This window comes from Filobasidium floriforme (genome assembly GCF_021052385.1).
Source record: "Filobasidium floriforme strain CBS 6241 chromosome Unknown HD553scaffold_33, whole genome shotgun sequence".
Lineage (NCBI taxonomy): Eukaryota > Fungi > Basidiomycota > Tremellomycetes > Filobasidiales > Filobasidiaceae > Filobasidium > Filobasidium floriforme.
Window position 1 is genome coordinate 103022 of NW_025763654.1, and position 26814 is coordinate 129835.

The 26814-nt window shown below is 49.9% G+C and overlaps 8 protein-coding genes across 8 annotated transcripts; 2 read left to right on the plus strand and 6 right to left on the minus strand.

Annotated features, from left to right (window-relative positions):
- Positions 1 to 1195: 1195 nt before the first annotated feature.
- HD553DRAFT_366004 (uncharacterized protein) lies at positions 1196 to 2132 on the minus strand (the record flags this gene model as incomplete). The annotated part of the gene is made up of 3 exons (XM_046184092.1): positions 1196 to 1436; positions 1502 to 1612; positions 1669 to 2132. The coding sequence occupies 3 exons, from the start codon at positions 2130 to 2132 to the stop codon at positions 1223 to 1225; spliced, it is 789 nt and encodes a 262-aa protein (XP_046032444.1). The 3' UTR covers positions 1196 to 1222.
- Positions 2133 to 2379: 247 nt separating this feature from the next.
- Positions 2380 to 6026, minus strand: HD553DRAFT_327292 (uncharacterized protein; the record flags this gene model as incomplete). The annotated part of the gene is made up of 11 exons (XM_046181796.1): positions 2380 to 2465; positions 2735 to 3222; positions 3477 to 3521; positions 3571 to 3692; positions 3816 to 3925; positions 4079 to 4085; positions 4215 to 4747; positions 4803 to 4837; positions 4920 to 5111; positions 5789 to 5930; positions 6005 to 6026. The coding sequence occupies 11 exons, from the start codon at positions 6024 to 6026 to the stop codon at positions 2380 to 2382; spliced, it is 1782 nt and encodes a 593-aa protein (XP_046032445.1).
- A 4488-nt stretch (positions 6027 to 10514) lies between these two features.
- Positions 10515 to 12771, minus strand: HD553DRAFT_327295 (uncharacterized protein; the record flags this gene model as incomplete). Its single annotated transcript, XM_046181797.1, has 7 exons — positions 10515 to 10699; positions 10796 to 11039; positions 11564 to 11641; positions 11697 to 11804; positions 12173 to 12304; positions 12433 to 12659; positions 12750 to 12771. 7 exons carry the CDS (start codon positions 12769 to 12771, stop codon positions 10515 to 10517), a joined length of 996 nt encoding a protein of 331 aa, XP_046032446.1.
- Positions 12772 to 14438: 1667 nt separating this feature from the next.
- HD553DRAFT_327296 (uncharacterized protein) lies at positions 14439 to 15276 on the minus strand (the record flags this gene model as incomplete). Its single annotated transcript, XM_046181798.1, has 2 exons — positions 14439 to 15160; positions 15246 to 15276. 2 exons carry the CDS (start codon positions 15274 to 15276, stop codon positions 14439 to 14441), a joined length of 753 nt encoding a protein of 250 aa, XP_046032447.1.
- Positions 15277 to 15795: 519 nt separating this feature from the next.
- On the plus strand, positions 15796 to 16696 carry HD553DRAFT_346653 (uncharacterized protein; the record flags this gene model as incomplete). The annotated part of the gene is made up of 3 exons (XM_046183225.1): positions 15796 to 15823; positions 15912 to 16009; positions 16148 to 16696. The coding sequence occupies 3 exons, from the start codon at positions 15796 to 15798 to the stop codon at positions 16694 to 16696; spliced, it is 675 nt and encodes a 224-aa protein (XP_046032448.1).
- A 385-nt stretch (positions 16697 to 17081) lies between these two features.
- HD553DRAFT_320828 (Ssu72-like protein-domain-containing protein) lies at positions 17082 to 19781 on the plus strand. Its single transcript, XM_046181180.1, has 5 exons — positions 17082 to 17970; positions 18046 to 18077; positions 18220 to 18363; positions 18891 to 19033; positions 19127 to 19781. Exons 1-5 carry the CDS (start codon positions 17131 to 17133, stop codon positions 19345 to 19347), a joined length of 1380 nt encoding a protein of 459 aa, XP_046032449.1. The 5' UTR covers positions 17082 to 17130; the 3' UTR covers positions 19348 to 19781.
- Positions 19782 to 21607: 1826 nt separating this feature from the next.
- On the minus strand, positions 21608 to 23974 carry HD553DRAFT_290329 (centromere/microtubule binding protein cbf5). The gene is made up of 6 exons (XM_046178344.1): positions 23705 to 23974; positions 22914 to 23609; positions 22699 to 22833; positions 22454 to 22620; positions 22026 to 22373; positions 21608 to 21935 (listed from the first exon to the last, which is right to left on the minus strand). The coding sequence occupies exons 1-6, from the start codon at positions 23790 to 23792 to the stop codon at positions 21798 to 21800; spliced, it is 1572 nt and encodes a 523-aa protein (XP_046032450.1). The 5' UTR covers positions 23793 to 23974; the 3' UTR covers positions 21608 to 21797.
- A 227-nt stretch (positions 23975 to 24201) lies between these two features.
- On the minus strand, positions 24202 to 26649 carry HD553DRAFT_320835 (Alg9-like mannosyltransferase family-domain-containing protein). Its single transcript, XM_046181181.1, has 8 exons — positions 26310 to 26649; positions 26093 to 26231; positions 25849 to 26025; positions 25438 to 25775; positions 25162 to 25332; positions 25012 to 25079; positions 24763 to 24944; positions 24202 to 24700 (listed from the first exon to the last, which is right to left on the minus strand). Exons 1-8 carry the CDS (start codon positions 26466 to 26468, stop codon positions 24375 to 24377), a joined length of 1560 nt encoding a protein of 519 aa, XP_046032451.1. The 5' UTR covers positions 26469 to 26649; the 3' UTR covers positions 24202 to 24374.
- Between the last annotated feature and the right edge of the window lie 165 nt (positions 26650 to 26814).

Consider the following 26814-nt stretch of genomic DNA (forward strand, 5'->3'; position numbering starts at 1 on the left):
ACCGTTTGCAGATGCGACGCAATGGCTTTCGTAAAAACACCGGTGCCACCCGCCCACTCTTCACTCGAGAGTTTGTGCTACTGAGCCTCCTGCATGTGCATCTTGGAGCAAAGCGAGCGTTTTTTCAGGGAAGCATTCAATCATGTTTGACGGTGCTGTGGTTCAGGGGAGCTGACTGTCAACTGCGCCGCGAGCGAGGTCAATGCTGTTGAGTCATTGCCTAGAGCGTAATCCGGTAGCGGTGTTCGTAGCCTTTCGTATATATGAGTATGTGTGTTCTGTGAAGGCTCACGGTCCGCTCCAAGCTTTCGCTACAACTATAACATCTCTATCCCCTGGTGTGATCAACAGGCATCAAATGTCGGCGGGACCATTCCAAGCCACGATGCGCTCCTTTGACCTCCGGTTTCACCTTCGCGCGCCTCGGGTTTCGACAGCACCACACGCTCAGCTAGGGAGTGGACTTCCAGCCTTGATGCAGAAAGCTTGCGTCATTGTGCCATGGTACCTGACAGAAACGACCCAGCTTTACGTGGGGTATCCTATCTGAGAGAGAGATAAGACAGTATAAAACTGCGAGCGGGCCTGCGATAGCGAGCCGTTTCATAACTTGGCTTCCCAACAGATTCCTTGGCAGTGGGCATTGCGTCGCGGTACTGTGAGCTCGCAGCGACGAGACGGCGCGCGCGATAATACTCATGTCGAGGGCGGCCTCTTTTAGGCCACACAATGCCTCTCACGCCATAGGTAAGCAGGTCTTGTTGTCGCTGGACATGGGGAAGATTTGGACATAGCGCTCGTGCACTCGCGGTGAAGGTGAAACCGCTTGTATCACGCCATTGTGAAGAGGGATTTGACCTCATTTGCCTCGACTCGATTTCCCCAAGATATTCACGTGGCTATCGGCTTGCGATAGTTCGATGATCTCAGTCGGCGTCTCGGTGACGTTGTCGCAATCAGACGTAGGGAAAGATGAGGCCGTACTCGGAATAGCTCGTTGGTGTAGGATGTCGGGTGATAGGCAGGGCAGCAATGCCTCGAAACGACAGCCATTACTAGGAAGGACAAACCGCTACGTAGAGAGGTACGATCGATGGCATCATAAGAAATAATACAAACATAAAGAGCATCGCGGAAGAGGATCTGCTCCAGAGATAGCAATCACATGCGATACATTGGTAGGTTATTCACGTTCCAGGTTTCACTGTCTCAATACTGTATACTACTGATTGGGGGACTCAGTGATCCAAGTCCCGTCGTCATTGTATCCCCAGAAACTGTTGATTGCCGTGTAGTCAGGCCACACTGAATGGCCTTTACCATATTTGTAGGGGTTTGGGATGGTGTTTTGATGTTGTTTTTCGACGTATGTGTTCACCATCTGAGCAAAATCGACTTCTGGTTGCTTCTCCTTTTTACGATCCCAGTCAGGATAACTGAGGAGCTGGATTGTCAGTCTCACACACAACCCCCTGTGTTCTCACATAGACTCTTGACTGACAAGGCTTGCACTATCGCGTCAATATTGTCTGCCGGATAGATTACCTCGCCATGGTCTTCAAAGTCTGTCATCGATATGGAGTCCTTCACGCGGTCTGATCCTTCTTTCACCCTGGATATCGGGGCTATGATAAGCAACAGAGTCACAAGGTGGAAGTATGTACTTACGGAACAATCATGTAGGCGTCATCTTTGTACCCAGGATTGGCTAGGAGCTGATGAAATACCACTGATCCAGTTTCAGGATAGGTTTTGTCATTGCCAGGAGTGACTGGGTCACCGCATAAGGGTGCAACTGCAAATGGCACTCCCCAAGTAGTGGCAAGATCTTTTTCTGCAGCCTTATCTTTACCCCGTTGTTCCATCGTAGGGAAGTACCAGACGATCCAGCACTTGTTGGCCTTCGACAAGTCGTCCACAACCGTGGTCCTTTCTGAGAAGCGACGTGCCTTCTGCGGGTTCCAGAATGTTCCGGAGCTGCGGAGACTGGCTGAGTCAGAGACAGTGCTGGCAGAATGAAGGAATCCATCAAGGAATCTCCACTCTGCACCGTCTTTTGCTCCATCTGCTGCAGCCACCGCTAAGGGCCAGATGATTGCGGTAGCAACGGTTGAAAAGCTGAACGCTATCATAGTGTTCGTCGCTGGGTCAGGTGCCAAGGTTATGTAAGAGATCTAGACGAGTTCCTCATGGACATGGAGATTCATGGAGGCAACAGAGCCCCGAGCACCTTGAACCTGTTCGCAGAATGTGTTATTTATATTGTCGTCTATGAAAGGGATGACGATAGTACTCCTCGAAACTAAGGGGTTCAGTGCAACCTGAGTCTCGTTTGTTCCCTTGACAGGGTAAACGTAGCAGTTCCTTTAGCCTCCAGTTTCAACCCTGCAAACAGGCAAGTTTTGGATAGTCCGTCACGCGCTCCATGAGTCCTCCTGATCGCTTTCCGTTGGGCATGTTCTGTCCTATGAGGTGCAAATCCGTTCCCAGCAGAACAGACCTTGAGGGATCGATCCCAAGTCCCCCCGTTTCAGACTTAATTTGGTGCAATGTACGGTGTGAATACTTCACTGAGTACAAGACAAGATGAGTAGGCAAACAGCCCTTATTTTTTTGCGAACACACAATCGATCATTGTTTCGCAAGATATGAAGTCTACAAGATCACAGATCACAGACAAATGCTACTGCTTGCATTGCCAGTAAATCTGATCGCTATTTCTTAGTCGACATACCACTGCTTGTAAAGAAAGTAGAAATCCCTTCAAGCGATATCGAAAATGTACCGGTGGAGGCAGGCCTCTTCTCACTACGGCCATCGATAGAGTCGCATTTCTCAGCATTCCTGGAGGCAACGCTTTCGCCAGAGTAGGGGCGTAAGGACTTTTGGCTCGGGCTTCCGATCACCAACACCCTGCGATCCTTTCGGTCATCGAGAATGAGGTTGCTCTTGCTTCGCTTGGACAACATCATATCCCACTCCTTGATCCATTCGTAGAATTCATTCAACTTGGCGTGCGCGCAGGTCAAATCGTGGCGAAGTTTCAAAAATGCCCTCAACTTTCCCACATATGGTGCAACATCTGTCTCATCTGTATTGAACATCTCCTTCAACTTCTGGGCATCCTCGTGCAACCCAGTACGATCTCCGTTGAGGATCTCGTCAAGTGCCTCTAGTGCTCCACTCGCTTTCTCGAACCCATCGTCCATTTGTGCCAGTACGCTGATCCATGTAATCATCTTGGAAAAAGGCGCTAGCAAGTGATCTATCAATGTGCTCGGTCGGAGATGTGTACGAGTCGGTCGCCAGGTGGGAACTATGGGTCCAAACGTTTGCGATTCCGTTTGACTTCTCGCAACTCATATGCAACTCCCTTGGGGACTTCAAGGTCTTTGAAGAGGTCACCTTGATCATCGCCATTCACCTTCCTTTCTAGTCTAGCCGGGCGCTCTCAGAAGAGTTCGGGCGCAGCTCACCGTCGAATCTCCCTCAAGAGACTACCTTGTTGTCGTTCCATCGGTCTGTTTAGCAAAGCACGTGTTAGAAGGGTCCGGAACCACGCAATCTGACAGCGACTTTGCTAGGCGTATGCGTGCGCTTGTGTGCAAACCTAGCTGTTCGAGGTTCTTGAGAAGCTTGTAAACCAGATCGTAATCAGCGTCAAGCAAATCAACGTGAACCTTGCCGAAACACTACGGACCAAATGGTCGATGGTCAGAGCATACGTCGAGGTGATGAGCGAGGTTGTTGATGAGGCAGTCGAAGTGGTGGATGGTACGGTAGCTGAGGTGATATCCATCAACGTCATGACGCACCGCGGCAAATCCCGTACAGATATGACGGCCAAGTGCATGCTTCATGGACTCCAGTTCAGCCGTGCAACATGTGGCGAGATTTTTCGGTTCGTCAATTGTTCCGAGCTGAACTACCACGTCTCAGGGTAAGCCATCGACATTACATATGCGCTTGTTCACCCCTTGACCACTGATATAGCGGCCAAACAAGTACATTGATCACCGAATCTGATGGATACACGCAGTCCGTTGTTTAGAGATATGATAAAGACTGAGCCGTTCACCTATCACCTATCAGAGCAGACGCCACAAGACGACATCGTCAACTCAGGGAAATCGCCTTGCGTCTCGTTGGCATAATTAAGAATTCGACAGTTGGCCGGTAATATTACCCGGTGTGGACGATAGCACATCGCTTACGGTACCAGTTTGCGAATTGCTCTCGGTTCGACCAGCAGCTGAACCTTTCTCTTCCAAGGTTCCCGAACGACCGCTTGATGTAGAGAGTTGATCCGGGAGGGGCGGAAAATTCCCTTTCTCTGTCTCCCCGCGACGGTGACACCACAGCGAATGCCAGGCCTCGAACTCTTCTTTCCTCTTCCTCAATTCCGCAACCTCCCACGTCGGCGACTGTTCAGGGATACCCTTGATGACTCGGTACATCCACAGCTGGATCTTCGTGATCAGTCCTGTTTGATCGGACTCCGCTTTCTTGAACAAGGCGCCCCAGTAATCGTCATACCTCAAAAGCACATTGAATGTCGGAAGAACACAGCTGATGGTCGCGAAGGTTTCCACGTCCTGAATGGGCGTGGTGGCTCTATCGAGCTCGGCTACAACCGCTCTCAGGTTGTGCTCTATTTCCGCATCCCAGATGATCGGACTGTTGCCGAATCGATCCGCAAGTTTCTGTAGGAGCTCATGCGCTCTTGCGAGAGGTTTCAAAGAGGGCACTATGTCATCGATATTTCAGCTATGAATCGGACGAGTCGAAACATCGTGACTCACCGACAGATAAGCCTGTCTCGGCGGACATAATAATGCTGCTTTCGAGTCAATGAGAGATGACGGCTTGTCAGTTCCGCTCTTTGAGACAGAAAAGGAATCTAGCCTCGTGATGTTCACCACCCCCTATCTATAGTCCTAGCCATATGGCAACTCCCTTTGTCATCCTCTATCCTCGGAACCATAGCCACGTGGACAAGGGGGTCAGAAGAAGGCGAAACATCCAAGAACATCGAGTGCCGAGATTCACCGAGTAGTCTGCTTTGGTCAGGTGTTCTTGCCTGTTCTGCGATGACAACGAGCTCGGAGAAGCTGGCAGAAGCATATCGCGTATTGCGAGCGCGCTAATGCCCCGTTTCACCTGTCACGCTGGTGCGCGCCAGTCATCCGCTGAACTGCGCGACCGCAAGATTGTGAGATCCGTTTCTATAAAGTTCTCGTGTTATCTATGTCCGGGTTCTCAAGCTGAGATCCCACCTTATCACTGCTAACATGAACACTCATCTCGCGGCAAGTCTTCCTCATTTCTCGCTGAAACGGCGCTGATACTCCGACTGTTATGCTTCTCAACGTGGGTTCCAGCTGCTATACTGTTTTGGTTCACAATATCTTCGAACGGGCTTGACTACAATTAACACGTAATGTTTCATGCTCTCGGTGTTGACGATTGTCTCGACTCATTCCCGGCTCGGGAAGCGGTGCAAAGGCAGGATCAGCCATGCGACCGCTCTATGGCAAGGATCTAATTAAGACCGAAACTACGTTCCACGATATCCATTGTCCTGTGAAGGCGTTGTAACCCTTCAGTACCTCACTTGACTGATCCAACAGGTTCCCAATCCGCAAGTGAGCCGACTCCACCAGAGTTCAGAACTCTTTATCTTTCGGGACGGTCTTCGTGCTGCGAACGGTTTGCCTCAAGCCACTCGTTCATACGAATGTCGATCTGTGCGATCTGTGTGCGGTATGAAATGAGTCACTATCTTTACCGTTGATCTTGACTGCTGAAATGGTGGATCATCCCTGAGACACAATTCCCGGCGATTCCGCTAAGGAAAGCGTCCATGTATTCTGTGAGCCTGACTTTCATCTTCTTGTCTTTGATGGAATTAAGGAGACCAACCAGGTCGTCTGTAGGTGCCAACGAAGGGAAGACATGAGCGATCAAAAGGTTGGCGCATCAGGACAGACGTCATATAGCTGACTTCGAAGTTCTATGCTGTTCATCTCCACGATCGGGTTGTCCACTGAAGACTCATCCTCGAGCTACCGATGTACTTCGCTGCCTCACGAGTATTCGCTTCGATATAAGGTAATGCAGAGACCTAATCTGGCTCGTACTGTTATATACACTGAACGTTGCATTCCGCCCGCGTCTTCCTTTGTTCACTTCACAATACACTTGACACTAATCGAGGGCAACATTTATGCGAGCATACTCGAGTATTTGTCTTACTCTCTTGCAAAAAAAGGCACAAGCAAATACAGGCCAAGACCACAGCCTAACCGCTCAACCGTTCTTTGCTTCGACCGATGACAACCAATGACTTTGACACCTTGAGCGGATAGGGTACGAATCGTTTCAAGAGGCCCTGTTGAGTGTCCACCACATTGACTCGTCAAAAGCAGTTTAGTAGTGACGTAGGTCGATCCCCAAGAACCCTAAGAGTGCTACGTCTTGGTCAGTTGAAACTTTCACTCGTGATGTTACCACACGGTCACTCGGACGGCCTTTCTCTGGTCGTTGGAACAGTCTCAAAAGCCATGCGGTCTGGCTGGTGGATGGAGCTCAAATCAATCATTTCATCGTCTTTGAACAGTATAGTACATCAAACCTAATCTTACAACACACCCAGAGCATGCATGATCAATCATTGCGTTGAGCGAGAGAGAGTAGGTATGCTGGGTGCACTTTCTCTGGACTCGCCCGTGCCTTTGCTGTCAGCAGTAGGCGCTGGCGATTTCCTGCCATCCGCTTCGGTATTCGTAGATTGCTCGGTTGTGATGCCGTATACGTCCACTTTGCTCTGAACGTGTCTGTGCCAGTCTGAGTACCCTTCGACGGCTCGATCCCTCAACCATTGTTCTTTCTGGCGATCGTCATACTTGGACAGGACTTCATTGAGCCAAGATTCGATAGAAACGCCAAGCATGACGACCTGTACGTCAAATCTGCTGACTTCCCACACTTTCCTATACGTGGGCGCGGCAAAATGCTTGATCATCCCTATGATGGCATCCTCCCCCACCCCAGGATGCTCAAACATACGCAAGTAATCGTCGAGAGTGTTTTTGATCTCCTCATACCTGTTCTCGTCTTCGATCTTGTCTATCAATCCGCCTAATTCAACTAAAGGGATTTACAAGAAATAATGTGAGCGTTCGAACGACCGGCGATCGAGATGGTTTTGATTAGCCTACATAGAACTTCCACTGTGTCTTTGGAATTATTCTGGAGGGAGATCATTTCTGTGATAACAATGTGCTTCCTGATTTGTTACTATACCTCATTGGGAGCTCTTTCAACTGATCCCTGTCGAAAACCCCTTGCCGTATATATACTCGACTATTCATGCAGCTCCTTCCATGTGATCTCAGTGCAGCCTCATGATCAAGGGGTACCACCGTTTGATCACGTGCTACGAGGTCGAGCTTCTCCAGTCTCTTTTGGTTACACTGCGTCAGAGGCACTTCAGGCTTGGCTCTGATACTTGAACGACAACCTTCAGGCTGGACTGTTGACTGCGGATCTCGGCGAAAATCGGAAAGGCTCCTATGCTCGATCTATCAGGTCAGGTGATGACGGCTTGTCACGCATCACACAAGATGTCGTCTTGGATAAAGACTGTTGCAGGGGTGGCGTTTCATCGCGCGATCTCGACAAAGGGAGACAAATGCGATGAGTGGTCACTTGCAAGATCCGGATCATCGCCTGGCGAACGGATCGACGAACATATCGACGGAGAAGTAGAAGCGAGGGCGATACTATCAAAATGAACAGCTTGCATAGATATGCTACAGGAGGCACAAGGTGAATGACCATCAAACCCGTGTCGCCGCCCAGTTGACGCCTCCAATACCCCTAGTACCGCTTCAACAGCAATGTCTTATCGAGAAAGACTGTATGATTTTCGTCTTCGTTGACTCCGCCACTCCCCAACACAACTTGTTGACGTTTGCTTCTTTAAACGACTTTCGGAAAACATCACCTTCTACTTGAAAAGAATGGGCACGAAGCACGAAGGTGATACGGGGCGATTTTGCCATACATAGACGCTCCGAAGACCGAATACTAGTAGTTCCATCTAGATGGCTTGTCCCTTCTAGGGAACCGCACAGGGCGTGATGAGACACATATCGAGATCTATTTAAGGTAGGACATATTTTACAGTTACATGATCATTATAATGAAACAACATATATTCTATCGTCTTTCCTAACCATTATCATAAACGACTATCTTCAGCAGAATCAAATTACCTAGCTAATCATCAAGTCTACAAGCCTCAGTTTCACGATCAGCCTGCTCCGGTCGATCGGACGGTCAAAAGACTACCGTCACAGTTGGAACTCCCAGGCCTCAGGCTGCTGGTTAGACTTCGGAAAGACTCCGAGTCGCCCAAAAAGGTGCTGCTTGCCTCCTTTAACTCCGTAAAGTCCTTGGCGGTATTTCTCCATTCGTTCAAAAGATTCCAATCCACGCCTTGTTGATCGAAGAACTTTTCTTGATCTTTCCAGGTCCTACTCCAGAGCCTACTTTGGATAGCGTTCCGAATCTCCTCAACCTTGTCCATGTGGGGCGAGATGTACCATTTCGTCTTGTGCGTATAGAATCCCACGATATAGCCAGCTAAAGTCTCCTCGGTCGCATCCTCGATCCCACCAAGATGTTCAGCGAGGCTTTTATTTGTCGCCTTGTTGACTGCTTCCATATTGTTTGACTGCCGGCCCTCTTTCTTCACTGCTGCTTCGTATTTGTTCCATAGGTTCAATGTCTCAGCTGATTGCAAAAAAGAAGAAGAGAAAACAAGCCGGACATTCAGTACCATGTTAAACGAAAGCAATGGAAGAACTTGACTGTAGCTTACAGTACACTGTCTTTGCCTGATGAAAATGGAGACCGTCGACGGGATTCCAATTCGACATGACGTATTGCGTACTTTGCTTGCTGATATACTGTCGAGGGTTGACCACATACGAGACTTTCGATTACACCTTCTGCGGACAAGCATATATGGTAAATCCAACAATCGTTCCTTTGATAGCTGCCCCTCGTGACCTTGTGATCCAGTGAGTACGTGTGACGTGCTATTCAGTCGATCTTCCACAATCCTTCCGTGATGACAGGCGATCACGACACCTCGACTATTGGTTCTCGCGCTCAATGAGCGCGACATGCGAATTACAAGCCGAATGGGGACAGTGAATATCGGCAGACCTCGGGCTTATTCGTTGTCCTTTGATACTGGGCGACCCGCCTGCATAAGATAGTTGCGAGTCGACGCCACCACGAGGCTTTTCATAGGGCCGTGCTGTAGAAAGGGAACAGTCGACCTGCTCTTCATGAATATTCAAATGCATATACATAGCTGGTAAAGTCTATAGAAGATGCTGATCAGGCTAGGATATAAAGTACTGGTAGTTGTGAAAATCGCAGAAAAACCGCTTCAATGGGATATACGGTCTTCGCTTTCCCGAAGTCTGAGAATGATTGCCTGTGCATTATCTTGAAATGGGGATGTCTTGCGTCTTGAACATATGATACTATGTCATTCCCCTAAGAATACGATACATAGACTATTGACTAGGATCTTCAGCGAGAGCTATTGAAAGATCCTATGAACATCGTACCTGCCCATCATCAAATGACCAATATGCACTAAATACAATATATTCAAGATTGACAAACTCTCAAGCTGCTGACTTCTATCAAATCGTGTTGCCGGATATGTTCATAGAGTTCAGAGGAGTTTCGAGTCCTGACTGGTTGGAACTACCGCCGTTGCCGTCGGTTTCATCATCCGTACCAATCGTCTTATTTGTCCTTGAGGCGCGCAAGAGGAGGACAGATAATCGGGAGGCAACAAGCCACGTCGGCAGGCCAAGCAGCCCTTGTCACGCGCCAAGTCGCTCGAGTTTGGGCTGCGGGGCGCGCGTTTCATCACGTCAACTCGACAAAGGGAGACGGATACGTAAAGTGATCACCTGCAACGTTCGTCAATCCACAACGTAGCGCTTACCAGTATCTAAGCCGAAGGCGAGCAACTATAGCCGTGATCTCTCTAGCTACTGTTGACCAGCGATGTCGATAGACGTCGTGTTGCCTGGATCATGTAACAAATTGGATTCACGAGCGTCCTCACTGTCATCGTTGAGGCTCGATATTATTGTGGGAAAAGCTCCCTTTGTTGTGAAGATCGCCCGTACGTAACGAAATGAAGCGACAGCAAACATTCAATGATACGCAGCTCTCACCAGCCTGTCGCCCCACCTTGACCTCAAGCATCTGTTTGCAAATAAGCCGCACCGCCTGTTTTTTTTTGTGGATTCAATGTAATAATTTCCACATCACTTCCCTTACTATATGCTCCAGTTCCTACGCATCTTCTGTTTCGAGGGAGTAGCGAACACATTTCCTGAGCCACTACTTTCTGCCTCAGTGAAGGTATGCGGAAATCCGCTTGCAAATATGCGATCTTGTCGCAGATTCCTCGATTAGCACAGTGAGATAGTTGTTTTGCAATCCCGCAAGGGTTTGCTGAAGTGAGCCAGCCCGAGACTAGCGGTATACTGCGGGTCATATCTACCAATCTTCTTTTTAGGATGGAGCCGGTTCACAGCGCAGATATCTCTTGCGAGCTCAGAGTGTACCACAAAGTTTCGCTGGCCGATGACCAGCACTGTCGAACCCGTCCTGGAAACCCACAGAACTGCTGCGTCAGCAGAGGATTCGGGTCTTCGTTTCTAAGGAACTCTGGCAGTGTAATCGGGCTCACTTTCGAAATCCTCCGTAATTTTGGAGACATCGAACTTGTCAATTTTCGTTTCAAAGGGATCGCGACTCATGACTGTACGAGTAGACTTGATGTGTGGGATCGAATTCAAGTTCGTAGGCAATAGATATACGGTGGCAAGAGGGGGCGTCATATGACAGCCTGTTCTTTCCAACATATATAAAAGGCCAGATATTGATTGCTGCCTTGAGGGTTGTGCAGGGGTACGATAGTCTTGAATGATTCGCTGCGATCATGCTTCTCAATGATCAACGAATGATTCTTTGATCGGTCGAGAGCTCGCGTTAAGTGACAAGTCACCGCCTGTTCACAGCTGATCGTCGAAGGGAAGGGAATCATGTGATAATCGTCCAAAATGGGGGCGTTAGTCTTGGTTCTTTAGGGCTTTGACTGGCCGTAAGGTGTCTGCCGAACCGGTCCTCTCTTCTCCTGAACGTCCTGAACCAATATAATCGCTCGCGGTTCCCCTGTAGCCTGTAGGCGATGCCAATCGCGACTGGGCGAGATGCCGACAAAGTGAACGCATCACTTTCCGTGAATCGATGCATCGAAACTATGCATAGATGGCGACTCATCACAAATATCCTTCTATTCCAGTTATAAGGCACAGCTTGCCCATAATGTCCTTGGCCATTAGTCAACAAGACCCTGGTCGATGAGAGCCGATATACCCGTATGCCGCCTCTTACTACGTAGTACCTGGAGGCCAAAGGACTCTGCCAGAACCAGAACCACAACGTCGTTGCTGACCACCTTAGCGATAGAATTCCTTTCTATTCCCTTCCAAATTGCTCGTACATCCTTAGGCGCGCTTGAGACAAGCGGTAGCTGCAAGTCGATCACCATTGTGCGGTTGCAAAACGTCAGCTTGTTTGTGACACACCGGATTCGGACTCGAGTCGAGAGTTGACATATCTTGGACTGTGTAGTGATGTCGACCGGACCAAGATGAACGTGTTTCTGTGTTCAAGTTGTCCTGAACGTAAAATATCTGTCAATATATCGTTAATGATTCAAACGATTTATACATCACTTCCCTGATTATGTGCTTGCTTATGCTACAAACCCATGCGTTCTCGGTTCCACCGAGTACCAGTGTAGTTCATTCGACAATATCAACAAGCGCCTTTCCCTCAAAAGAGAGATTCCTAAATTTCACTCTTAAATCAACGACTCTCCTGTAGTTCTCGGTCCCTTTAGACTGCGAATTGTGACCTTGATAAGACCGTCGAGAATTTGATAACAGATAGAGGTCACTAAACTCAGGATCTCTCGGTAACTCCGTTCATCAATCTACATCTTGTTTCTCGCTAACTACTCGTACAAATCCGTGCACCCAATGACTGCTGTTTTATGCACCGGATCCCTGTTGTCCTGATCTGTATCGTGGACTAGGAGACACATGACCGTACCACTATCTAGAAGATGGAGCTGAAGATGGAGGGGAGCTCCGTCGGCGGAAGAGTAGAGAAGACAGATTTCAAGTCCAAACTACCGTTCGAAAGACACCATTCAGTATCATCAACATGGTACCCAGCTGGGGGCTGAAATATGTCCCAGTCCACGTTGACGACTCTCGGATCATTTGATCCTACAGCCGCTACGAATTTCTCCATTACCATCTCGTGGACAGTCCAATATTTCTTGGCGAGACTGGTTCGCATCCAATCGGGTGTGTGACCCGTACAGTATTCAAACAAGGCGGCAAGTTGTTCGTTACTATTCCATTGCGATCCTGGTAAGAACGCCTCCAAAAACTTCTCGATGTCAGTCTCGGTGTACCTGGCCCATAGGCCCGCATCGATAGCCAAGATTGCCTCCAAAGCGTTGCTCAATGAGTTAACGGCTTCATCGTGAAGTCCCCCCCCCCCCCCAGAGATCATCATAAGTGATATGCTTCTACCCTAGATGATAAAACCTCTGATGTGAAACTCACCCGACTGGACTTCAAGTGTCATAGTTTCTGTTGTGGAGTGTTTGATCCGGAAGAGAAGATCGAGCGTGCCGCTTGGATTTGGGAGTACTGACCTTGCACCCTAGGATATCACGTTCAACCATATCGCGACGTCCGGTATATATAGCCAAAAAAATGTCGACACGTCTTGAGTCATCCTTTGTTGGCGTGACCGATCATAGCTTCTCTGAACATCATGCTCTAGTCAGGCAATGGTACAGCCGGCACTCTACATCGTCTGATCTGTCTTCAAAATTCGCTTATCCTTTGTGTCACTCGATGCACAACAGCGCCATGGAGGGGGGCGCTCCGATGGCGGATCGATCCTTGCCTCGCGAAGCAGACATTCTCGAGGTTCTCGGAAGCTCAGCTCCTGGCTCCGTTTTAATTACAAACAATTTACATGACCTGCCGTTCATCGATGTCTATCGTCAAAGTCCTGCGGTCACTTGACAAGGTTCGCAAAAAAGGAGGAACACTACGTGAGACCGATGGCAGTCGTCCTGTCACACGTGATACGCAGTCTGGGAAGCCTAAGTTTTAAGCTTCTCCCTTGAGAAAGGCCTTTCGATGTGTGCTGCGGCAATCGATATACTCCGTGAAAGGATCATAGGTGTGGAAAGCCTTAGACAACCGGCAGAGAGAGCCAAGCGATCCGGCTTTTCGTCCGACAGGGTGGATTTAACGACCTCAAATCGGCCAGATCAAACTTCCCAGCTTCCAGTTTGAACCACGATAAAGCATGGCTAAAGCCTTTCGTGATAGCGCTGACAACGACGAGGTCGCGATCTATCGATGGATTAACACGTTCCTCATCCAGCAGGTGCCTTTCACCATACTCCTAGCATCTCAGCGAGAGATGGCGATCAAAACTTCTCCGTTAGGCTCGGCATGGTAGAGGCGCGAAATGGTGATGAATGGGAGGACTGTAGCTCTGCTTGTTACCATACAGGTTATAAACTCTTATCTCAAGTGTGAAACATGACTCGATCACGCCTCAATGGGTGATCGTAATGTGGAAAGGTGCAAGCAAGTCAAAGGAAGGCAACCTCTTCAGCAGATCAACAAAATGACCCGTATCGTTCGAGAGATCGCGCTACCGAATGAGGCGCAATGAGGCGCGCGTGATTGATCAAGACCATGGGAAAATTTATTTGTTGTCGTGGAAACGCCTTTCAAACCTGAACATATCCATTTGATTTTCAGGTGGCTTGTGCCCCATATCTGTAATTTTACTGACTACCATCAATTTCACCAAGGTCCTCGCGGTCTTATCAACCCTTATCTCCCCATCCCGTGATATCGACGCGCAGGGATTTTTGAGTTTTCGCACATCGCGAGTTTCTCTTGAACCTTATCTAATCAAGCGTGGCCCCCGAGATCTCATCTCCTTGATACAATTTCGCAGGCGAGGTGTGACCAGTGATATACCCTTCCAGTTTCCAGTGTCAACTCCGGCCTTTGAGAACCAGACAGATTTGGCGGATAGATCAAATCGCGTGCCATACGGCTAAGTATCCGTGATCGCTTAAACAATCCTGAATGCCAGTGAGTCAACATACCATACGGACACCGGAAAAGTGTTTATATCAACACGAGAGGGTACATATTGTATGGTACTACACACGAAGAAAGCACATGACTACCTGTTCACAAAGAAAATCTACTGGATCAGCCAGTTCGCTCGCGGGACCTCGATCGCGTGAGATGGGACGAAGCCGTTCCCGAAAACGCAGAGATAGGATTAGAAGCGGAAGCATTGAAGGAGCTCTCGCGATCCAGTCTGGAAGTAGAATCCGACCACAAAGACTCGGTTTCAGACTCGGCAGCTTCACATCCAGAGATTACCGAATCTTGTATAAGGAAGGGGTTCGTAGTGGGAGGCTCCCTCCAGGCTCTGAAGCCAGCAAGTACCCTTCTGTATGCTTCTACAGGGTCGAGGTGTTCTTCGCTATCGAAATCTCTGTCCCAAACGAACCTGACTTGGTGATACAATCTCCACATCGACCGTCCGTATCGAGTGCCATTCCATTTCGTCGAACGTGACTCGACGTCTCCTTCCGAGAAGTGAGCTAGCAATTGCAGCCAGTCTTCGCGGTCTTGGGGGTCTCTCGGGTCCAGTTCTAGATCAAGCATCTCGCCGAGGAACTTTTCGATGTCTTCCGCAGTGTATTGCGAGTCATGATAAGCTTGATCCAGTTGATGTTCTGTCAAGTATGCTTTTGGCGAACTGGGCTCATGTTGTGCATACGCTTGTGATACACTAGCATGAATCTTCTTTCGCTCATTGTTCTTGACGATTCTACCTCCATCTTTCGTACTTGTTGACCATTGCGATGACTCGCGTTCTATTCGCTGTGCAATTCTCAGAGCAGATGAAAAAAGCTCCTTGACTATAATAGAGTGTTTCATCCCAAAGATACTCCCAGTTCACTGAAAGGTCGCAATCGATCGTCGCTACTGTACAATATGACTCACGAGGAACGGTACCGTCCCAATCGAGTGGCATGATAGAAATAGAACGTCGCGAGCGAGAAGGCTGTATGGATATGGCGCTGTCTGGAGAGTTGAGGAAGGTCGATGGATCGATCGGAATCGAATCGGAACAACGAACGATGGGGTTGCGTGGGATAAGCAGATATATGCACTTACAAGGAAGCTTATACGCCTTCCTTTGATCATTCAGGCTGGAACAATGCATAGCCACGTCGAAACGTGGCGATTCGGCGTGCGATGGAGATCACGAAGGCGCAAGGGCGGCGCAGACGCAGATAACCAAGGGCGCCCGGCATGACGAGGTTACAAGGTGAAGTAGCATGCTGAAAGGAAGTCCGCTCGTGACCTGTTGTCATCCTCGAGAACCGCGGCTGCTCTTCCTCGTTCCGCCTCGTAAAGATTATGTACTAGGCTGATGGCGATACATATATGGAAATAGAGATACAGATTTCGCCCGACCTCTTTTCCCTCTTGAAACTAAAGTACGACCTACTGGATCAGACTAGGACGCTGACAAGAACCTGTTCTTAAGATGACATCTTTGACCGGGGCCATGCCGTGTACGTCCTTTAGCTGATACCGACCGTCAATCGCACCCAAACTGATTGCGCGTTCGCCTCGCCTTGAATCATGATTCTCAAATTGTAGTGGACGAATGGTTGAGAAAACATCTATGGATGATTGTGGGAATCGAGAAGAGGGAAACTATGTATTCGAGCGCTGACGAGCTGGACAACAAGATTACGGTACGTCCGCGCTCATACAGCAGGAGGCTTCCGTCTATCACAACGTCGACAAAACCTGTCAACTTGCGTCTAAATTTCCCTGTCCCTTGATCTCCAAACATGGCTGATACTTTTAGGCACATTCAGGAGGTACTATAGAAGCTATGCGACCTGAACTTGGGTGATAACTCGAATGAGAAAAAGTACAGAGAACTGATGGAGTATTTCTACTGCAACCCGGAACACTCATATTACGATGCATCGTCAAGCTGGAATATAACACCCTGGGCGTCGCTGATGTGGAAGCTGCTAGATAACGTCAGGCAGCAGAGACGCGCGCAGTTGGCAGCGAAAGCGAGGAAGGATTTGGAAGCGATGGTACAAGCGTCAAAAGCCAATAACCAGGCGGTGCCTCACAACGACAATCTCGCTTTGACTCTGAAAGAGATGATTGTCAGGGAGGAACAAGCGGATCCGTATCTGGCGATGTTCAACGAATGGCTGGATCCAAATGCTCAAGAGGCTGAGTTGATGGACTACGAAGACTCTTGCACGCCAACGCCTTCGAGGCCAGGATCGCCCTACCACCCATCCGTCAGTCCCACCCACATTGGTTCGACTGGCGGTAGTTCGCTTTCATTCAATACCGCGCCAGACTTCTCGAACACAAACCTCGGAAACAACTTCAGCAACCTCAACTTACACTAGTCTTAGTAACAATACAAACCTGTCTAGGGATTACATTTACTTATGCCTTCTGCAGAATCTGCGATGAGTCATGACGTCCGTGAGATCATAAAGGCTGGGAGCTGTCGCCAGATCTATATCATGAGCTGTATAGAATGGAACCGCTACAATGACCTGAAGCCTTTTTCCAGTCATCTACTGTGCGATTCTAGGAGGAGGAGGAGGAGGAGGAGGAGGCGAGAGTGAGACGCTGAGCTACTTGTTTGAGACCTGAAACACGGATCGACCATAACGCATAAGGCGGATGAGCGCGAAAACGCATATCCCCCTTATGAAGTTGAACATCTCGCCAACCCATGAGATCTAACTATTCACCCCTAACCCATATCGACCATATCGACGTTCTCCGGTTAGGATACTCGCGCAGTCTACAAAGATATAATCGATATAACAGCATGAACGGCCAAAACTGGTACAGTCAAGGATCGCCGGCTCAGGGCATGCCGTACCCTCCCAACGGCCAAGGAAACGGAGCCGGTCGATCTCGCCCACCACTTCCTCCTCAAGAGATGGGCTTTCGCTCGAACCCTGGTGGACCGCCTATGGGCATGAACGCAGGACCACCTGTAGGACAGGGATACGGACCTCGAGGAGGTAACCAGATGGATGGTGGTATGGGTATGGGGTATGGGGGATATAATAACAACAACAACGTCGGAGGAGGACCGAATATGCCGCCAGGTAATTTCCGACCGGGTTCTAGTAACCTGCCTCCTCGACCTGCATACGGGACCCCACCGCAGAATCAGCAACAGCAACAACCTTCGTATATGAATTCTCCTGTTCCCGGTCCATCAAATCCGAACCTTTACAACACCAACACCTCACTTCCTATCCGACCTGCCGACCCACGCTTGAATGTCAACACCCCAACCCCGCCGATCCCCGTTCGACCTCCCTTTGGTACCCCACCTATCTCCAATCCCAACTTAGATTTCAACTCCAACTTGCCACCTCAACCTCCTTCTTTCGGTGCCGGTGGAGGAACACCTCAACAATCAATACCACTACCTCGACCTACATTACCTGTTCCCGGTCGGTCTGATTCTGACCCTCGACTTGCCGGTCTGTCCGGAGCAGCTGGAACAATACCGCCTCCGCCTTCGACAATACCCACAGCAAACACGAATACAGCTGTCACGTCGACGGCAACCACGACAGCAGCAGGATCGGGGGAGACGACAGCGGGGATCAGGAACCGGCCTTTGTTCTGCGTGGTCTGTGCGAGCAACAATGTCAGTCCCCGACTTGCCCTATCATAGCATCGGAAGGGCACATAAGCTGAATTTGTTCTGTGTTGGGATGTACAGAACCGATCAATGGAGGCTCATAAAGTGCTTGCGTACGTCCTGGATCTTCGTCACAAGTGCCGCTCTGGGGGCTCAGACTGATCTGAACTCGAACCGGCTTTGGCCTTCTCATTTTACCTTGCTCTTCCTCCCCTCACTCCACAATGACATATCCACCCCAATTGCACCATACAGCCAGGCAAACCACCGCGTAATTTCCTCCGGTACCGGGTCCGCCGTCCGGCTCCCCGGAGCGGCCATCGACGAGCCGAATATCTACGGGTTTGGAACGCCGTATGATACGATGTACAAGGATTTGGAGGGGAAAGATGGCAGATTGTGAGTTCTGTGATTTGCTCTTATCTCTGTTTGGTCGGGGTTTCCGGTTTGTGCGATGTTGCTCTCGTTGGGCTTTCGAGGTTTCGGTTTTGGGTGGACCGTCCAGGGTCTTGAACGGGGGATTGGCTTGGGTGGACCGACGTTCCTAATAGCCTAATAGCTGGAAGGCGAAGAAGAAGATACTATATCGAAGCGATTTGAAGCGAAAAGAAAGTTGTCTTAGTCAAGCGAGGTTTAGACAAACCCACCTCATGCCGGGCTTTGCGAGTATGGAAAGGCCCGTAGGGGCCATCCGTGACTGTGGCCGGTCACAGCGGATTGGAAAAGTGCGGAGGGTTTGGGGCTAGAGGTCGTGCTCGTATCTTCAGGACTGAAGATTTGCAATTCCTTGCGCCAGTATAGTCAAGTACAGACGTTCTTCTCGTGCATGGCGTTTCCCTCCTTGTTTTCTCTTCTGTTTCGGTACCTGACAAACCACCGCTCAGCGGGCTGACGACACCCATCTCACCGTTCTGCACCCGCTATAGATACTCAGCCAACGGGATCCTCCAAATGCTCGACCGTAACCGTCAGATAAAAGCAGCCCCGGAGAAATGGCACGAAGCGAAGGATGTAATGGCGGACGTGGTCATCACCTGTGAGGAGCGGTGCTACGACTCCGTTTGCGAAGGTACGTGCCTCGGAGCTCGCGAGAAGAACGTGTAATACCTGCTTAACCCTAATCCTACGTCAATCTTCGATGTTCCGTCGACGATGCTCACAGACCTCTTGAATCGGGGTGGCAAGGCCAACCGCCCTATTCATGTCATCAACGTCGAGATCAAGGACAATCACGAAGAAGCGCGTCAGGCCGGCAAGGCGATCTTGGTATTGGCACGTGCGATCGAAGAGGCAGGGGATCTTGACGAGGAGATGGAGGGCATCCTAGAGAGGCAGCAGGAAGGATATCCTCACGTTTTGTTACATACGGTGGCGTTTGTATAAAGCTATGACAAGCCACTAGCTAGCAGGCGAACGTTACAAGGGATGTTACATACCGCTGCGACCTGTAACTGAAGATGAGAACTCAGGATGCAACCCCACATATCGATCAGGACAATATCGCCTTGCATTGGATACACCTATGCTAAGTGGCATTCATTCTAAGGTTGGAGACAACGAAAGGGATCGGGGCGGGGAGGATAGGGATCCCCTTTAAGTTGGAAACGGGTCCAAGAATGTAGATAACGAGACCGGAGACGATGAGAACAGGGACCACAAGAACAGAGGCGACGACGACGTCAACAGTGCAGACGAGACTGGCAGCAGTAACTACAACTAGGACAACTATTATAGGCATACGCGGTTTGCGTGATGTACATATGCATGGTGTAGGTTTTACCTTGCATGGAGGTCCGTTTGGTGACCCTCTTGGAGACTCTCCTGGAGACTTGTTATTAGATGTGTTTGAGGACATCTAACTAGTACCCTGTAGTAGTTAGACATCTGTTATTACAATCATTATCCTACCCACACCTTCTACTCCCATGTGTTACTATTCAGGTTTGCTGGCAAGCCTTATAACAACCCGTCTGCTAATGCAATCATTGGCAAGTTGATATCGAATTACCGCTGGCTAAAAGCCTGATTGATCGGGATTTGATCTCAATCTCCAGACAATGGAGACCAACGCATCAAATCCAGCAGCAATGACTCTAGTTGCACTCACTCTACAGGTCCGGTCCATGACGAGAACAAAACACACAACTGGATACCAAGAGCTCTAGCTTTCGTCTTCCAGAAAGAATCCTTCAATTGAGACTCATGCTCTTGTCACCCTGCCCATAACCTATCCAGAAGTGGAAGACGAGAGGAAGAAAGACTCTCCAAACAAAGTCCAAATTGCTGCAAGTCATTCCCAAACTCTGTCTTCACAAGACCAGTGTCATCATCAACATCACAATGTCTGATTACAAAGTGATGTGTTGCAAGATCAATAGTCACTACAAAGCTTGTGCCAATCTCAACGGAATATGCATTGGATCAAGAAAATCCTGGACAGCAGCCGGCAAAGACTTGCCTCAGGAGATGAAATCAACCACTTGGTACTTACAAACGGAGTTGGTAGACGAAAAGGTTAGTGGTACTTTTCATAATAATTGGTGGATTGAAAAGGCCCATGTCAAAGAAGGGTCTTGATTATCAGCAGAACTAATTATTGCAAACTGTTCTCACAGACGCCCCATGGTCCAGGGATTTCTTCACGGCCTGAAGTCTCTACAAGAATGTGCGCCTACTACTCTAGAGGCAACCTATTCCGCCAGCCATCAACAATACTCCATGTTCTATCAAGGTATCCAAGATCTTTGTCCTAGTATGTCTGCCAACCGCCATACCAAAAGCGGCAACCCAGGGCTTTGTTGGATGTGCAGTGGTAATCATGCATGCTGTCATGTCTAATTGAAATTAAAAGAATGGAAACACAATGATGATGATTGTGACAGGAGACTTCAGAGATGAGAATCTGATAGTAGGGTCAAAGCATTATGTTGTGAGCAACAACAGCCCAGGGGACACGGTTGTGATGGTTTCTCATCTGCTGTAATACAGAACAGGGCCCTTTACTGGTCCATGCAGGGCTTTAGTACTGTTCTCTTATAGGCTGGTGATGGACTGGTACAACAGTCAGAAGAAGAAGGGAAGAAGAATCAAGGTGAAGTCAATCAACGACATGCATAAGTATCTGTGACAGTGAAGCCAAGATGCACTTGTGGCACAGGCAGTCAGGAGTCGGCCTTGATGACATTACGAAGCAGTTCTGCGGCAAGACTGTCACCTTGTGTGATTCATTGCCATTCAACATTGTCGATGTCGTCAACATCAGGTAGTGGCAAAGACGGGGCAGTAGGGATTTGCAGGAAAAACACGATCGGAGGAAACACAATCGGGGGAAACACAATTGTGCAAATGCTGTTGATTGCTTTCTGGGCATCTGTCGCAATATTCTCCCATGTGGAGCTGTCTCGAGATTCAGATTCGAGAAAGGCCGAGATGATGTCGCTAATTTGCTGGATCTTGCTCTCGGTCAGTCTGTTCAGAGCAGCAGGATCGCTCTCGGGGTAGCCAAGTACTTTGCTCTTGGGTAGCCGAATACTTTGCTGTCGGGGTAGGCCTGTACTTTGCTGTTGGGGTAGGCCTGTACAATCACTAGTATTGTCATCGCCCTTCGAATCAAGTCCGGAAGACCCTAAAAGAAAAAAGTTGGGCGGTGGGCCACATTGCTTCACAATTCGGACGCCATAGCGTGATACGCTATCAAGGCTACTAGCGGCGGTCATGTATAGGATGGTAGTACATGAAGCAGAAATTACAAAATCAAGCCGACCCAAACCTAAAAGGCCAAGTTTGCTGCACCTGACCGAGAGACGGGGAAACCGAAGCTTAGTCCTGCTAGTCTATGCCTCTGACTTCTTCTCCTTTTTCTCCTTCTTCTCTTTCTTCTCCTTCTTTTCCTTCTTCGCTACCGTGGTGTCTCCCTCAGTGACAGCCATCGACACGTCGCCATCCTCGGTCTTTTCGGTCTTCTTCTTCTTCTGCAGGCAGCATGTCAAAGGAATCGATCAGCGACTTCGTTCACTTTGCGAGACCGTTAAAGAGGCCGTGAAACGCGGGAAAAGACTGACCTTCTTCTTCTCGCCATCAGCACCGTCGACGGTCTTGTCGCCGTCCTCACCAGCGGCCTCCGACTTTCTCTTCCTCTTCTTCTCCTTCTTATCCTCTCCATCGGCCTTGACAACCTCGACGACCTCGGTCACCGTAGCAGTGACGGGAGTCGAGGTGGAAGCCTGAGGCTGAGTAGCGATAGTCTCTGTGGGGTTGTTGCCGAAGGTGACGACGCCGTCTTCCTTGTAGTCGACGTAGCCCTGAGTCCACTCCTTAGGGGTAGTTCCCGGGATCTTGGCGCCGTACTTGTCGAGGTCTCCCTTCTTGATCATCTTCTTCTTCTCCTGAGCCTTGGGTCCCAGTCCCCACTACGAGCGCGAGCGTTGACATCAAATCGTTAGCATCACACTTACAACCAGATTCGGATCAAGACAAGCGCTAAACTCACTCGTCGAGGGTAAAGGTCCCTGTTCATGATACACCTCTTGACCTTGGCGACGACCCCATGGTCGCAGGTGGCCAAGTCGGCAGTGGACATCTGGGCGATTCCGATGGCGATGGCTTCTCCCTTGGTGGTCATCAGTACGACCTCTTCGTTGAGCTCGATGTCGGCCTCTACGAGTACCAATGAGTGCATATAGCATCCATGTCAGTCGAGTGGGTGGCATCATGAAAGTGCCCGGTGAGACTGACCGAATCGCAACAACCCGGGAAGCATGAGCTTGGCACCGTAACAGATAGCGTTGACGGAAGAATCCTTGACGACGAGACGCTTGTAGCTCGTCAGCAGGGATTCGAGGGGTCGGATGACTCGACGCAGGTAGGACTCTGACCAGGGCGAGGCATGATGTGGAGTCAGCCAGACGTTGCGGTAAGACTCTAGTCCACAACGAGTTGCCGTGACTCACCATCCCGAGTGTTATCGTATGTCCACTGAGCATCCAGCACGTCGTGCATGGTCACAATGTCATCGTTCTCTCCCATAGCCCCCGACCTGACACGCCTCAACTCTTGCATGTGCGCGCCGACACCCAACAACAATCCCAAGTGAACACAGAGGGTTCGGATGTAGGTTCCGGCCTCACACGAGACCCAAAAGACACCCAAGTGTCGCTTCTCGTCGTACTCCAACATCTTCGATTCGTGAATCGTTCGGATACGGAGTTGACGCTTGACAGCCGAGATAAGAGGAGGTCGTTGGAACAGAGCTCCGGTCAAGGTCTCGAGACCCCGAGCGAAACCCTTGGCACCGTCAGGGACGGCATCGTGGAACCTGACCACACAGACGTATTCCTTCCCGGCTCCCTGCTGGGACTTGACCAACCTAGTCGCCCGGTCGATACACACAATCAAACATCCGGTAACCTTGGGGTCCAAGGTACCCGAGTGTCCAGTCTTTTCGCATCGAAGGATCCTCTTCATCCAGGCGACGACCTCGTGAGAAGAAGGGTTGGAAGGCTTGTCCAGGTTGATGACTCCGGACTTCACGTACGAAGGGAGATCTCGTTTGAGGGGACTGCATCCGGCGGGGATTGGGGTAAAGTGGGAAGAGCGGATGAGAAGCTTTTCGTAGTTTTTGAGGAGGAGAGGCCATTGGGAGGTGTCTATCGGATATCGAACGTAGGGATAAGACCGTAGAGTCAGTCAAACGGACGCTTAATTGACGAAAACCTTCTCGCCCGAGGTGATTCAGACTTACCGAGCTTGGCAGCGACATCAGAGCTTTTGATGGCAAAATCTCCTTGCTGCTGCATAGCAGCGACTTGTTCTTGAGGTACGATCGACATTTTGAGGTGATCTTTTCCTACTTTTTTACGCTGGACGACGAGGGTAGCTAGGGTCCTGAGGGTTTTTCGAACAACGGGGGCGTCGGCGAAGTGAAACCTCTAGCTTTGTATTGTACCTCGTACTTGAGCGGGTGGCGATGTGGTCAACGAGGGAGAAAGACCCGGAACGAGTGCAAGTGGACAGGGTCGAGTGAGGTCGAAAGATATCGGTCGAGGTCGGCAGAGAGGTGTGCGAGGTGGAGAGGTGGGAAAATCGGGGAAGGAGGGAGACACGCGGACATCAAGTTGTATTTTTCGTTTCTGTTTCATTCGCGCGCGAACGGACATCGCTCTCACCCAGGCATCGGGGTATGATCGAGTCCATCGTCGCGACATGCATGACCTAGCCACTCGGATCAGGGCGACCTAGAACCCGAACAGACGATTTGAAAGTCTGGTGAACGAGCACGGGTGCAACTCGAATTATCTCGAACTGCGAGATACCCCAAAAATTCAAGCCTTGTTATGGTATTGTTGTGGATGGTCAAACAACTTGTAATGTTGTAACCTATCAGGATCCTCGATTCCTAGGTTCTGCTCAGATCATACATCTATCGCCACAGCTTCGCGGGATAGTATCCACAAGCGCGGACTCCAAACCGGCCCAGGTGTCGGTTTCAGAGACACCCCACCAAACGACTCGATCGCTTCTACCATATACCATTCGGATCTTCCGTCTTGTAGGAATCGGTCGATCTCGTCGGTGATCGTATAGTCAAATCCGGCAGACCATATCTGAGCGGGCGTCTGCAAGCTCTCGCTCTCGATCCGATTGAATTCCCACCGGGGTAGACTGTTGTCATCTTGCTCGAAGGTATATCGTGACGCCCCGGTCTGTAATACGCTCGGTGGCAAGAATACCCGCAGTTCTGTCTCGCCAAAGAATTATTAGTCGAAATGGTCGCGACATCTAGGGCAATCTGTAACCCACCTGACCGCCCCGACGTGGCTCCGACCCGTCTCAATGCCTCGATCGCCTCACCACCCGGATAATTGTGGACGCTCACATACGTCAATCCGATGGTGACGACCACATTGACCACCAATCCACCGAGCAATATCATTCCTCCCAGCTTGTCCATCATCGATTTGCGCTTGGTTGCTCGATCCCAACTAGAACGACCAGAGTCTAGTCTATCAGCGAGACTGAACTGTGAGACGAAACGCGTTGTAGACTCACAGTTGGGCAGCACCGGTAGCCGCCAAACTGTTGACTAGCGGGACGGCGTAGACGATGAATCGCCATTCCTTCGTACGATCCAAGCAACAGCAAATTGAGCCTAGATCTACAAATCACGCATGAATCTCGCTTATCCCACACTCGACCCACCTTGTGTGCTAGACAACTCAGGCCACCAACAAGCCCCACGATGCACGTCGCCATCATTCCACCCAACCCTCTACCTGCTGCTCCGGTCGTCAGAGCGTACAGCGCGAGAGGTAAGCTGAACAGGGTGATCTTGGGGAGATGTACCAGAAGGTAAGAATACCATGGCGAGACCTGCCCATGGTCCATGGAGAGGGGGGAATATTCCAGCGTAAAATTGAGCACGACAATTAGTCAAAACGTCCTGAACCGGGAGAATCCGACGACTAACTAACTCACCCCCCATTGTTCGCTCTTTCCTTCTACGACATTAAAGACAATAGCTTCGAATTCCGGCCACGTCCACCTGCCCCAAAAGAAGCTATCCACCACCGTACTGAGTACCGCTCCGCCTCCACCTCCGATCAGGCCAGATGTCACAAGATTGAGCAGGGAGATCTTCCGGGTAATGAGGAGGTAGAGAGAAAGGGCACCTAGAAAGAGAGCGAGTTCGGACCGGATGATGGACGTTGTAAGGGCGAGGATTGTGACGGCTCTTGATACTCTGTTGAACCGTCCGCCTGGGGATTCCATACGTGTTGTGAGACCCTCCATCAAGTAAGAGACTGCCAAGTTGACTGGGATCCCGTCCGACCACTTCGGTATGAATCAGTCATAACCTGATTATCAGACGAATATTGACAAGCTCACCAAGAGGCAGGGCTGTAAAATTCGGTAACGGCCTCCCCGCGTAGAACATCGTATGAAACTGGCTGAGGCTCAACACGAGGTAGAAGATCGACGTCGATCTAGATCTGTTTCTTCTGCTCAGAGCTTTTGCCACATGAATGACGGACAGACCGTTCAGGATGGCCAGAACGATCCTCACTTCCCGACCACCGTCTGATAAGCTGTGTGTATGATGACATATTGTCTTCGAGATATATAGACTTACGAACAATCTGTTCATCTAGACCTTTATTTGCCCAGCCTGTCGCTTGTCCCATCCTCAGCAAAGGTAAGCTAAGGGTTGCCCATATGACCGAAGGTATGAACGACCTCGGTACAGCTCCCGGAAATGTCCGGTGGTCATACTATCAAAGCAAGCGGTCGAATGTTTTGGTGGGAGCCGAGGGATACATCTGAGGGATGAGGACTGTGTACATACTTACCTGTTCCAAGGCGTGTTGTGAGAAAAAGCCGTGGTGTAGCACGTCCCGAGCTGCGTGCAAGGTGAAGCTCTCTTCGACCTTTGTGTAAGGAGCCACGAGGACGTGGGCGACCGGAACAGCCAGAACCAGTAGGTACAACGATGGTGACAGATACCCCATGGCAGGTCACGCTGCTTGCCAGTGTCTTGTCAGGACTATTCGCAAGAGCCTCAGTAGCTAGTAGTAAATCTGTATGCTCGTTCGTAACTTGCTGAGAACATCAGGCCATCAGCGCCGCTGACCTCGGCCATCGATCACTACATGAAACTATCACGTGACCTCAGGGCGTCATCAGTCAGCATCTCAATCTGTTCCACAACAACGAAGTGTGGTAGCAACTGGTGGCAGATTGCAAGCAGTGCTTGCCTATTGGGAGACTCCAGCCCGAATGTCAAAAGGGACCTTTAGAGAGATCCAGCAAGACCCACACAGCCATCTTGTTGACAAACCTGCCAGTTCCTCTTGG